The sequence below is a fragment of the Desmodus rotundus genome, chromosome 6 (genome assembly GCF_022682495.2).
Source record: "Desmodus rotundus isolate HL8 chromosome 6, HLdesRot8A.1, whole genome shotgun sequence".
In the NCBI taxonomy this organism is placed as follows: Eukaryota; Metazoa; Chordata; class Mammalia; order Chiroptera; family Phyllostomidae; genus Desmodus; species Desmodus rotundus.
In genome coordinates this window covers 42,300,685-42,314,223 of record NC_071392.1, presented here as the reverse complement: position 1 = coordinate 42,314,223, position 13,539 = coordinate 42,300,685, and the positions used below count along the sequence as shown (strand labels likewise).

The 13,539-nt window shown below is 40.8% G+C and overlaps 1 protein-coding gene across 1 annotated transcript in view; it reads right to left on the bottom strand.

Annotated features, from left to right (window-relative positions):
• MAGI2 (membrane associated guanylate kinase, WW and PDZ domain containing 2) overlaps positions 1-11,019 on the bottom strand; it is a 1,366,741-nt gene extending 1,355,722 nt beyond the window's left edge. The window contains 1 exon segment of the mRNA XM_053926810.1: positions 10,509-11,019. Within this exon segment, the coding sequence (XP_053782785.1) occupies positions 10,509-10,809 (301 nt within the window). The 5' untranslated portion in view covers positions 10,810-11,019.
• Between the last annotated feature and the right edge of the window lie 2,520 nt (positions 11,020-13,539).

The window sequence follows — 13,539 nt, the reverse complement described above, 5'->3', positions numbered from 1 at the left end:
ACCCGGGGCTACATCAGCCTCGTGGTTGCCTTCAAAGGGCCGAATGTAACTTTAGGACTGTATAAATACAACTACTCCTTAAGTAGGGGCAAGGAGCTCAGCGCTGCCGCTGGGTAGAAACAAGGTGCTGGGCCAGATAAGACCAAGTAGAGGGCCGGATCTGGCCCTCAGGCCTGTGTTTGCCGCCTGTGGTGTAGATGGTATCTTGATGAAGAGTTATTCACCTTTTCATAACCAGTCACTACTCCAATACCTGCTAGAGAATAGGTTACCAATAAATGTTTGTTGAAAAATAAGTAAATGAATTCCAGCTCTGGAAAAATGGAGTTGGGACATTTTTGCTGAGTCAGTTTATAATTATGTACACTCCTGGATCAATGGCACAGACAGTTGTAAACACTATATAATTCAAAAATATTTCAAGTTGGCTTTGGCATGCATTGAGGGTATATTTTTGTAGCTGATCTTATTTCTTAATTATGTCCTACACATTTAACTTCAGAATGGTAAAAATTTTCTGGAATTTAAAACAGAAATCTAACCACAGCAATACCGAATGAGGTAATGGAGACATATGTAGAACTTAACCAAGTTTGTGTAAAAAAAAAATACATCTTGATTTATTCTTTAAATATTCACATATTCCTCTTTTTGAGAAATTTTCACCAATGCCCTCCAAAACAATAAGGTAGGAATAAAATAAAAATTTTTATACTATTTTACAGTTATATCAAGCAGAAGATTTGACTGCAAAACAACAGAAAACTCAAACTAAACAGCTTAAACTATTTTATATACTCTTACCGCAATAACAAGAAGTCCTGAGATAGGACTAGATCTGTGTTCATTATTTTAGCAATTCATCAAGGGGCCACCAGTTTTTAATCACACTGTTCTGCCTTTCTCAATCTATCGGCTAATTCTCCTTATGATCACATGATGGTTACACAGATATCTTCTACTTTTCAAAAGTTTGTATTATGCCACATCACTTTTAGGAAAGACTCATAGATTAGTACCTGTTTTCAGTACCCAAAAGAAATCGGAAGACATTTTCACTTTTACAAAAAAAAAAAAAAGGTGGAAAGCAAAAACAAAGCTCACTGTTTTTCAGCCAGATGTTACAGAGGCAGCGCGCATCCAGAGCAGCGGGAGTGGCACCACCAAGCTCCTTCCCTGGGAACTACACTCAGCATCTCAGCATCAAGACACCATAGCTTTGAACTGTGTCTGTGAGCTTCTGTGCTTTAACTCAGCTTATTTTGTGCCTCCATTAATAAGATATGCCCAAGGGTATCAGAAAAGCCTAAAAGAACTCCTAAGGGTGTTATACTTAGTATAAAACCAGACATAATAAAGTGTTTCAATAGTGATGAATGAAATACATGGTATGCATGAATTGAATATTGGATCTGAGAACACTGAAAAAAAATCCATATAAATTAATGTAATTGTCCCTTAAGCTCACACTTTTTGGCTTACAAAAGTTTTCACAGAAAGCCTCTGCTTTCAGATAGTGGGTAAAACCCGTAGTTGCTGCAGGAAGTACTGTCATGTGCGGCAACTTTCACAGACAGAAAAGTGAATAGATCTGTTTCGGACCTTATTTTAGAACTAAAAAAGTTCTAAGAAGGTCTGCAACAGACTCACATTACTTTTCACTTCTTACAACTGGGTTTTAAGACATTTCCTAAAACAATCACTGGCAAATAGCTGGAATTACCTTGCTTGCTTTAGACTAGTCTAAGTTCACCCCCTTGGGATGAGGCCAACCTGATACAAAACACATGGCATAAGAACACATCAACATGTGTATACTTGAGCAACACTGGCCTTCTGTAAGGAGGGGGAGAAGGAGAAATGCATTCCAAGCTGGCAACCAACAATATCTCTAATAACTTTGTGGCCTTCTGAAGTCCGTCTGAAAGCATGTTCAACCAAAGCAAAGCAAAGCATCGCCTTAGTCAATGCTAAAAGAATCAATTTCTCTAAGGATAAAGGGTGTCATATGCTCTTCACACTAGATAAAGAAGATTTTCCAATTAATTTTAAAAGGGAGATTTGACATGAAGATATAAAAGGGCATTTTATTGATTCATACAGTAGGTTAGCATATTGTTTGGGCTATCAAAGATATCATTAATTTTACATAGTTTTTATTAGGTTTTATGTTATATATATATATACTTTATAAATTCATATACAGTGTCACTCCATAACAAATTAATTTGATGTATGGAAAATGGCTTTAAATTGAAAACATTTATAATTCAAAATATTATGTTTTCCATTTCATAGCAAAACCTCTTAGGTTCTATGTTAATAAAACTTCATTTTTCTAGATTTTTTTTTTATTTCACAGTAGGCAATACCAGCACCTGTATTTTAGCTAAACATTTATAAGTTAAGCATTATTTAGTCATGAGCTGCTTAATGACACGGATATGTTCCGAGAAATGCGTTGTTAGGCAATTTCATCATCGTGTGAATGTTACAGATTCTACTTACACAACCTAAATGGTATAGTTTACTACTGTAATTGTATATGCTGTACTTTTACACGACTGGCAGTGCAGTTGATTAGTTTATACCAGCATCACCACAAACATATGAGTAATGCTTTGCTCTGCAATGTTATGACAGCTATGACGTCACTAGGTAATAGGAACTTTTCATTTCTACTACAATTTTACGGGACCACTGTCATATGTGCCCACTAACATTAATGGAACATTATTATGTGGCACATGACTGTGACTTATTTTAAAATAAATTTCTTTCAAATGCAATATACCATATATTTATAGTATGTTGGATCCAGTCCTCTCATTCTCTTACACAGCTAAACCAATAAAAGTTTAAAGTACTCTGCAAATGTGTTATCAAGTTCATGCCTTTTTCTTTGCTTATTCTTTGGTTACATTAACATTAGGACATTATCTAGATATTATGTAATCCACCAGCCACTTAGCATTGTAAATAAAAATAACCAAAATCAAAACCACTAACCTGACCTCTTATTATCACTTCTTAATTAATATAAATCAAATAGAGAAATCATCTGGTTACTTGATTTCATTATGTCTTTATGGTTTCTCATCAGAGCTAATAAGGGTTAAAAATACCACTCACAGTTAAAATTAATAAGTGACTATCAAGCTTTTCGCCTAGATTTATCACATATTAAATAATTTTATGTAACTCTTTCCATAAAATAAGATTGTATCCTCACATGCATAAATGCCTTTCTGGGACTTTTGATTTAAAAACTAGCACTGAAGCTTAGTGTTTGAAAAATGTGTGTGTGTGCCCAGTCACAGGTGTGTATGAGCATGTGTTCCATGTACTAAGAAGCAGAACAAATCTGATGTTAGAATGACTCTCCCACACTGAAATGAAGAAAAGGAAAGCATGGGTAATTCCAACCAAAAGTCCAGCTGTAGATAATGCTTCAGAAGAAAAACTAAGAAAGAAAGTTTTAGTGTTTGAATTGCAGATGGGTAAGAAATCTTGATAACATTCTTGCTCTTTCAGAGGGGGACAGACTTCTTTCTGTCTCTTTCAGCTCCAGTCCCAACACCAACAAAATGGCCACCCACTAAGCACCTGGCCTTGCTAGAAAGATAAGATTACAGTTATTCATGTTCAAGTTATTTGGGAAATAAGCCAAGGCTATGGGAGGTTTTAATGACCCTTTAAGCCTAAATTCCTGCTATTTTAAAAATAAACTTTGTCTAACTAAGAGTTGCTTTAATACCTTTACATCACAGACTGCAAAGAAATGGAAACAGGGGTCAACTGTGGACTGATTAGAATGCTTCACAGATGCAGCTTTGGACATTTTATATCTGCGGAATTTGTTCGCACTTGCCGTCCAGCTAATTGGACTTTGACAAGTTAGGGTATGTTGCTAATTAATATACACTCATTGGCCTACTAGTTCTTTGAAAGTAGATTTATTGGATGCATTTGAGTTACTATTCAACCACTTGTCAAAAAAGGGAACTGTTGCCTTGGCCAGGTGGCTCAGCTGGTTGAAGCATCATCCCATGTGCCAAAAGGTTGCAATAAACGTACCTAGGTTGCAAGTTCAATCCTCATCAGGGTGCTGACAGGAAGCAACCTACACATGTTTCTCTCTCACAATGATGTTTCTTTCTCCCTCCCTCTCTTTCTCTCTCTCTCTCTCCCACCTTCCCTTCCTCTCTCTAAAATCAACACACATATTCTCAGGTGAGGATTTAAAAATAAAAAAGGAAACCTATTCTGTTTCTTCTAGACTATATAAAACAGTTAATACTGTATATTAAACGTAACACAAATTTTTAAAACTTTTAATGAAAATTGATCTCTAAATGAAGTCTTTTATAAAAGAGTTAACATGACAATAAAATGCAAGTATGGAAGCAATTACAAATTCTCTGTAATAATATGTGTACTTTACAACAGTGTTTAGCAGACGCATATCCCTGTGCAAGTATTCAGTAATTACAAACCGATCACCAAATTGTCTATGTAACAATGTAATTTATTTTTATTACAGGAAATATTACATCAGTCCTTAGTGGAGACGAAAGAGAGGAAGTTGGGAATAGAATGAAATAAATAACTTAAAAAACTCATAATATTAAGAAAATTGTAAGACTCTATCTATCCCATGCTTCTTATCATGATAAGCAGCCAGATTGTAGCTAAAAAAGATTTTAAAAAATTAATAGCAGAAACTGGAGCTCCAAGGTAGAGGTTTCTGTTGAATTCTAAAATGGGATTAATTCAACTAAAATGCTAAAATTCCAGGGAGGGGGCTTGTGATAAATATATTGTTGGCTGTTTCTTCTTGAAAGTGTTAATATAGGGACTTAAGTTGAACTACTGATACCCTCACAAATGCAAAGTAATCTTCTTGATGAATTTTGATGTCGTTTTCTTTATTGTACATGGTTGACTGTGAACATTTGTGAATAGTTTTGTTATTGCTCTTCTTTATGAGGTAGATTTTTAGCCAAGAAGTAAAAGTTCTGCATTAAAACATGATACTGGCGTGTAAATACAGTCATGTGTAAGAAATATAAATAATTCCTAAACTTAAAACTAGTGACTTCTAATAGCACTTCTATGCTTGTCAAGCCTAGAGTAAATTACTCAATATATTCACCAACTGAGAAAAGATATAGGTACACAGGGAATAAATTACTGGGTGAAAATAAACAATGGCTAAAGTATAAAATAAATATAAAACAGCAGATCTTTTACATAAAGGCAGCATCAGCGGGAGTTATTTTTAAAAGGTGAAAATATGTTCCATTCCACGTAACAGCATTACTCTTCACATTAATGCTTTTCAAAGTAAAGCGTTTATTTTACTTAGAAAAACCTCAAGAATATTACTTGCAAATTACTCATACTATTATTAGTAAATCATTTTATATTTTTCTAGTAGTCTTCAATTAAAAATAAAATATATTGAAAGTTAAAAACATTTTAACATGTCACTAACTCAAACCAATAAATTCAGAATAACATTTACTAATATTTACATAATAATACTTATCTGCCAGACACCACATCATTTAAATGCATGACTTATGTAATATTCCCAAGGTACTATTACTACCCCAGGCTAAATAACTTGCTTATGTAGCCAATACTAAGTGGTATACTCAGGATCCAGACCCAGACAGTCTATTTGGGAGACTGTACATCTAACCACTAATGTATCTCATCTCTAGAAGGATAATTTACCCAGGGTCTGCAATGCTTTTGAAAGCCATTGTTTTCAAGCAGTCACGGTTGCCAAATGCAAAAACTTTTTCCTCATTATGAAGTGAATGTGTGAGTTTCAAGCAACTACAAAGGAAATTGAATATAATAAATATGTCAAAAATTGCACAATATAAATGTTAAGAGCAGAGATCATGGCACTTAAATAACTTTAGCTGTAATTTCACCCTGAGATTATTCTCAGTCTAAACAAACACATAAAAAAGCCAATAGTAATTTTAATATTCAAAGTCATATCATTTAAATTATGTACATGTAACAAAAAACTACAGTAGCATTCTCCAGAAATTATATCCAAAGTTTATTGTCTCATAAACCTTGTTCCAAAACATTAAATACAATTTATTCTAAAATAATTAACTGATCAAATCATTTAACCAATTTTATTACTAGTCAATAAAATTCACATAACTTAAATTTCTATGGAAGAAAGTTAATCTTTATTGGAGAAAATATGACATAATTTGTTTTTACATTTCCAAATAAAAATCATAGAGGTTTAACTGTGTCTACCAGCTTGATGTCAATCAAAAGAAAGCATGACTCAATAAATGTAGTTCTACTTTCCTTTGAAGGCACCTTTGAAAGGAGCAATAGGAGGGAGAGCCATGTACATCTTCTCCAGAACTGAATTTCAAAGGCCTTATTTGGCCCTTCTTCTACATGGCAAGAATTAGAAAACTTTTTGCCTTTTATTTTCCACTGTGAGATCCTAAATGGGCTGATAAGTCCAGGATATGTAGGTCCCCATGTGATATTAGATGCAGTAGCAGCCATAGTGTAAGGAATGTAGGACACAATGATCTATGTAGCTGACTTTTGTGAACTCTAGTGGTGGTAAACATAAGAAAAAGAAAAGAAGAAAAAAAACCTTTAGCAATTCAGCTAGATTTCAAAATCACTCAACTGGGTCTGCTGCATTAATGAGATCACAGAACAGAACTGATTTAGAAATACTTTGGTGAAGAAGGTTTATTATTATAAACTAAAAGCCATAGTTTATGAAAAATAATTGGGCATGACAATAAATGGTATTTTTGATAGGTCTCATCACTCTGGATTAAAAAAAGCTTACATCAGAAAGTGAATTCCCTGCCCTGGCCAGGTGGCGCAGTTGGCGCATCATCCCACGCATCAAAAAGTTTGCAGGTTCAGGTTCAATTCCTTATCAGGGCACACACCTTTGGTCCCTGGTCAGTGGTACAGGAGGCAACTGGAGGCAACTGATCAATGTTTCTCTCTCACATTGATCTTTCTCTCTCTCTCTCTCATATCAATACACATATCTTCAATGAGGATTTTTTTTAAATGGGGGAATCCCCTGAATTTAATTAAGTGGTTTTTAAAAATGGTTATAAAGACATTTAAATAATGTAGGACAACAATCTGTTTTGTCTAATATGTCTTAAAATCCAAGTAATTCAACTTATTTTAAAATTAAAGTTAAAATTATGACACTCTCTAATATAAAAGTAGCCAAACAAGTAAATAAAATTTGAGTAAACAGACCCTAGCCGGGAAGCTCAGTTGCTTAGAGTGTCATCCCAATAAGCCAAGGTTTTGGGTTCGGTCCCCAATCAGGCACATACAAGAATCAACCAACGAATGCATAAATAAGTGGAACAAGAAATTGATGTTTCTCTTTCTCTCTCAAATCAATCAATAAACAATTTTTGAAAACATTGAGTAAACAATGAAATTGTATCTGGTGTTCATTGTATCAATATTCTTGTTATTCACGTCTGATTTTCTTTGCAAAATCTCCCTACGTTTAACTGATTTTGCATGTAGTTTCTATGTAATACCCAATGTTTGAATAAATACTCAAAAATCAATTCTCATTAATATTTAAAAAATACAACTGCTAAACAAACCATGTTTAACTTTTGTAGCTATACTAGTTTATTGTCTCTCTAGAAATAAATCTGCCGACCCAAAAGTTTATAAAATTTTTTTCAACAAGTGAAATTTTAGTGAAACCCAAGACACCCAGGCACTACATCTAAGGTGCTGAAAATTTCACTTTGTTTACAATGGTAAATAAACTAAGCACTTATTATTTGACAAGGGAAAGGATGATTTCAACAATTAGTATATATGAATTATCTTATTTAGAAGAATATAAAGGAGGATTATATTTTCCACAAAAGCTAAAAGATTTTATTTATTTATTTATTTACTTACTTACTTACTTATTGGTCAATAGTGACTCAGGAGGTGAATCAGGCTCCTGTGAGGGCTCTGTGAACATTATTACCTGCATCAATCATCAATGACCCAACGGAGCCTGGAACTTCAGGTCAACACGGAATGAAATGAACGTTGCCCCTAAATATCACTTCAAATGCATACATTTCATGGAGTTCTATAAGCAATAGTTTTCCAAATAAAATATAATACAGAAATTGAGTGATCAGAGACTACCTTGGAGAGAATCACGGCAAGATTTAAATAACTAGCTTAGGTCCCCCTCTTACATAGGAATCCATGACATATGGTCACTTTGGCCTCTTCATAAACACCCACAATGATGGGGTGTCTTATGAATTAATAATTCATAAGATTTTTGGAAAGCTGTTATAAACCTCATCTTTATGAAGATAAAGATGCTTCATCCTTTAAAAATTCCGATAGAATCATCTTAGTTTTGTCCTTACAGTATCACAGGATAGTCAGAGTTCCTTTTCTTACCTGATAGCTTTTCAATATTTAATAATAGCTTTCATATCCTCACTTTTACAAGTTAAATATTTCCCCTGGATTATATAGAAGTTATCTACAATACCAAATAATCTCCCTTTATTTTCTGTATACATTCTTCTTGCTAGAGTTATATTTTGCCAAGGTCCATCTCAAAAGGTAGTGCTCAGAATAAATACAACATTAAAATGTGGTCATTGTTGCAAACTATAATAGGACAATCACCTCCCCCATTAGGGTACCATCATTAGTCAAATTTAACAATGCCTTGACTTTGCAGCCACTTTCTACTACGAATACCAAGCTTGTTACTGATAAAACCATGGTCTTTAATTAAGTAGTGGATTTCTTGGATTCAAATCAGAACTTATGAGATAGTATTATGACAACAAATATGTTAACCTGACTCCCTATATTTGAGCCTCCAGTATGTCATCTTGAAAAATACTAAACTACTCTATTTGTCTTCCTACCTAACTCATACTCTTCAGTTTCACACACTAGTGAGCAAGGCTGACCTTCAAGGCTCTGTTTACATTAGCCTTTCTCAAGTCACCAGTTATTAATACTCAAGAATCTCTAATGAAAACATGTTCTTCCATGACAATTAAGAAATTTTGCCTGAGACATCGTTTTCACTTGTTTACTTTTAAAACTGGTTTTATACAGAAGAACATCTCCCTAGGAGTGTTTCTTGCAGTAAGATGAAGTGGTTGTTCAAAATGCAGGCAATGATATGCTCAATTCCACCTTTTCGGCAGGGCAAACAATGCAAAACCTCCATCAAACCTTCACCTTGATAAGAATATGCACACAAACACATGCCACACACGAAATGTGCATGTGAGCTATAAACATAGGCAATCGCGTGTGGACAACAAAGGTACGATACTTTATTCTAGTTAAAGTGGTCCTCTTTACAAGAAACTTTTATCTCACTCTTCCCTCTTTCAAGACCATAATTTTCTTTCGAGCAAAGATAAAATGAGTGTGAGTTCTGCAAGATCCCAGTCTCCCTAAGTCCCCATCACAGACTTCAATTCAAAGGAAGCTCATCTGTGTGGCAAGCCCGAGCTTCCATCGAACTCCTCCTCAGAAACATGAGGACCCCCTTCCCCTAATCCGAAGCCAGAGGACAGTCCGACAGAGGACTCTCACTCAAAGAGGACAAGCCCTGGGTAGAGTACATGCGGGTAACCATTTCTTTCCTCGCAGCACCCCAGCACTAGAACCCCTTCCTAATGCTGCGCCTTCTTTCACAGTCTGCTCCTGCGGGCCAGCTCGGGGTGAGCGCCCGAGTTAGTCAGTGCGCACGTGACGCGCGGTGCCCACATGACACGACCGTGGGCGGGGGAGGGGGGACAGAGGAGTGAAGCAGGGAAAAAGTTAAGGAAGACCGGTCAAAGCGCCCAAAGCAATCGTTCCCTTCCCTTCTCCGTCAAGCAGTGGCTCAGGGATCCTTAGGGGACTGCTGAGGAGCAAGGCATCCACCACGGTCCAGCTTCCCAAACAGGGTGGGGTAGGGGGAGGGCGTAGTTCTCTCTCCCCGCCACCTTCTGCTCCTTTCCGCCCTGCTGGTGATGCCGCTGCACCCTCAAGTTGCTCCTTCCTTCCTTTTCTCCCTCTTTTTTTTTTTTTTTTTGCTACTTTCCTTCCTTCTTTCCTTCCTTCCTTTCTTCCTCTCTCCCTCCCTTCTCTGAAAGCTCTTTATCCACTGCGGGCGATGCCACTGACGCACATTCAATTTGCCCCGGGAGCTTGCCCGCACCTCTGAGGTCAGACAAGGCCAAGCACCTTCCACCGTGGAAGGTAAACTGCACAAACAAAGTTGTACGCCACACCGAAACCTGCCCTCCCTTTCATTGAGCCCCCCATTCGCATCCTCCGCAAAGCTCACTTGCTCCGTCGCTACTCTCGCGACCTCACCCCACCCCCGTGCAACACACCCCCTTCCACAGCGAGCCCACCCTTCCACTGCCCCGCGCTTGGAGCTATCCAACCGCCTGGCAAAGCCCCGCGGCGCTCACCTTGCTTGACACACTTGAGCCGGAGGGGGTCCTTGCAGTGTTTGATCACGGCCAGCACGTCCCTGATGGTGAGCCCCGCCACGGGGGTCTCATTCACCTCCAGCAGCAGCTCCTCCGACACCAACTTGCTGCCGCTCTCATAGGCCACCTTGCCGGGCTTCACTTCCCCCAGGTAGGGGAACTGTCCATTCTCGGCGCCCCCCTTCAGTTCAAAGCCCAGCTGGCCCTCCGGGTTCCTGCCAATGACACTCTCATGGACTTTGCTAATCCAATGGCTTTTCTTTTTCAAGCTTTTGGACATGGCAGTGGGGCGAGTCGCCTCAGCTCCCGAGGGGTCGGTTCCTCTTGTGTAGGGGTGTTGGCGCTGAGAGAATGAGGATGGAGGAGCCAGGGGGCCAAGAGGTGAGAAGCGCAGACTTTGCCTTCCTCCCCTCTCTGTCCGGTGCTTTCCCTCTTCTTTGGATGGAGTGTGGACGAGGAAGGGGAAGAATGAGAGGGATGGCTGGGCAGAGGTAAGAGAGCTTGGGTGAGGTTGTGCTGTCCCTTGAATGACACTCAAGGCTGTGGCCCCGCAGCAGAGGAGAGCTGTGGCGGCGGCGGCAGCCTGAGCGAGCAATAGCGGAGCTGGTGAGCGGGTGGGTGGGGGTGGGGAAGGAGGGTAGAGATGCCGGGGGCCACTCCTGCGCGGTGCGACTGGGAGCGCGCGCGCGCCGGGGTGTGTGGTGTTAGCTGATGTCCATGGCAGCTGCAGTGGCAGCGGCGGATCCGTGTGTGTGTGTACTAGTTGTACAGTATCGGCAGGAGGGGTGGAGGGAGAGCCGAGGCGGAGGGAGCCTTCCGCGGGAGGAGGGGCGCGCGCGCGCCGGCTAGGGGGCCGCTTAGCCGCTGTCTCCGCTCCCTCCCTCCGCAGCTTGACCCGGTAGTGAAGGCTGAGAGAGAGGCAGGCTGGGTCCGTCTGGCAGACCGAGAGAGGAGGCGGGAGCGGGAGAGGAGGGGAGGCGAGGCCCGGCGTGGGGAGGCCGGCAGGCGAAGCTGAGAGCCGATGGCGGACCTTTCTTGGATGTCGGGGCGGCCGAGCGGTGAGCTGGACTGCAGCCCCGAGACATCGCACCGAAGCCCAGGCGCGGGCGGGGCGCTGGCCAAACGGCGAGACCTGAATCAGAGCGCGACCCGGTGCGGGCGCTACCGCTGGAGCGCCGCCCGCCCCCTGGCGCGGGATCTGCCGTGAGAGCTGCCTGCGGGCCCGCCGTGGAACTGCGGGAGAGGCCTGGGCGCTGGGGGCCGGGGGCGGCAGGCTGGGGAGCCTGCAGTTTAGAGGGACTTAGTCTTTTCACATTTTCAGCCAGTCAGACTCGTGGCAGAGTTCTCATAATGCCCCCCAGAGGGGCGGAAAGTTAGAGAACTGCAGGCCGGGCACCCCGACGCGGGAGGGCGAGGCGGCATCCTTCCCGCGGGGACTGGCCCAGCCGAGCGTTGGGCCGGGGCGAGGACTGAGCGCAGGCTGGAGTTTGGTGAAGGGCGATTCCCGGGAGCGAGGGGAAGGAGCTTCAGGTTTCCCTGTTAGGAGGCGCGGAAAGAAAGGGGCTGCAGGACAGCGGGAGGGGGGGGGGGCGGAGGTGTTGCGGCGCGGTGCGGGGAGCAGACTCGGCGGGGAAATTGCCGGTTTCGCCCGGGAATTGCGGCGGCGGGGGCACGCCTGGACCCGGGGAAGCCCTCAGACTCGGGCTTGTAGCTTGGGAAGAAACCCTAAGATGACCTGGCCAGAGAACCTCCTGTTACGGAGAAGGAAAAGAGGGCTCCGAGGGTGAACCTAGCGGCCAAATCGGGGCTGGAACTCAGCTCGCTTGTCCACCCCAGGCTTCTTTCCCTTCACCAAGTTTTCAGCCTGGAAGGGAGGTGAGGACAGGGGCGCAAAGATGCAAGAGGGCTGCTGATTTCCACTCAACCTCGAGTTTCCTGTGAGATGTTAGGCGAGGTTTCAGAAATTCTTGTAATTGGTTAATGAATTTCACTTGTTCTACTTTCAAATGATACGTTTAAGACAAAAAAGAAATGTCGCACACCTACTCATCTGTTTAAAACAAAGCATGAAAAGCACTGTTCAGTTAGGAATCTTGATGTCTGATAATGAAGATAGTGTGGGAGGCAAGCGATACAGAAAGGCCAGATTCGAATGCAGGCTGTCTCTTACCAAGAGCTTGATCTTAAGTATATTGCTTGACCTTTCTGAGCCTCAGTTTCCTGATTTGTTTAATAGGGTTAGAAGTACTAATCTGGTAGGCCTGTGATGAGGATGAAATCAGGTTAATGCATGCAAAGTGCTTGCCTGACGCAGGTGGGTAGCACTTAAAATGTTAATTTCCTTCCTTTCCCCTCTCAAGTGTAACTCATTATTTGGGGAAAAGTGGGATTAAATTTAGTCAGAACTGGAAAAGATCGGAAACAAAGATGATTTGTTTAACCGTGTGTCTTTTTCACTTGAGAAAACAGATCCCCAGTGAGTTGGCTGCGACTGATGAGACTTATTCACTAAGCCAGGGGAAGTGCCAGGATCTGAAAACAGAGCGGCAGGTAATGCCCAGGAGTATGCAAGACTCTTTCTAGCATAGCCCAGCCTCACTCAAAGAAGTTGACTTTTAGCATTAGGAGACACAGTCCTAAGTGGAAGTTGGTAATGAGAACTAAATAAATATTTTTAAACACTAATTACAGACTGACATGTGTGGCTGATGCTAATATTTATCAAGTTCTAACTACACGTGATGTTTCCTGCAGGCTTTACATATATTAATTTCTCCTGACATCTTAAGGTAGGCAGTGTTATCATTCCATTTGACAGATGAGAAAATTGAGAAGCCTGCAAATTTAGTCAATAGCAAAGCAAATAATCAGACCCAAGTTTTTTGGCTTCAGACCTGGTCTCAGTCACCGCATTGTTTCTCTCCCCTTGCACTTACAATGTGTCACACCAGCAATTAGTACATAGTGTCCCCAAAGGTTTTGTCTGAATTTTATTGTGGGAGTAATTAGG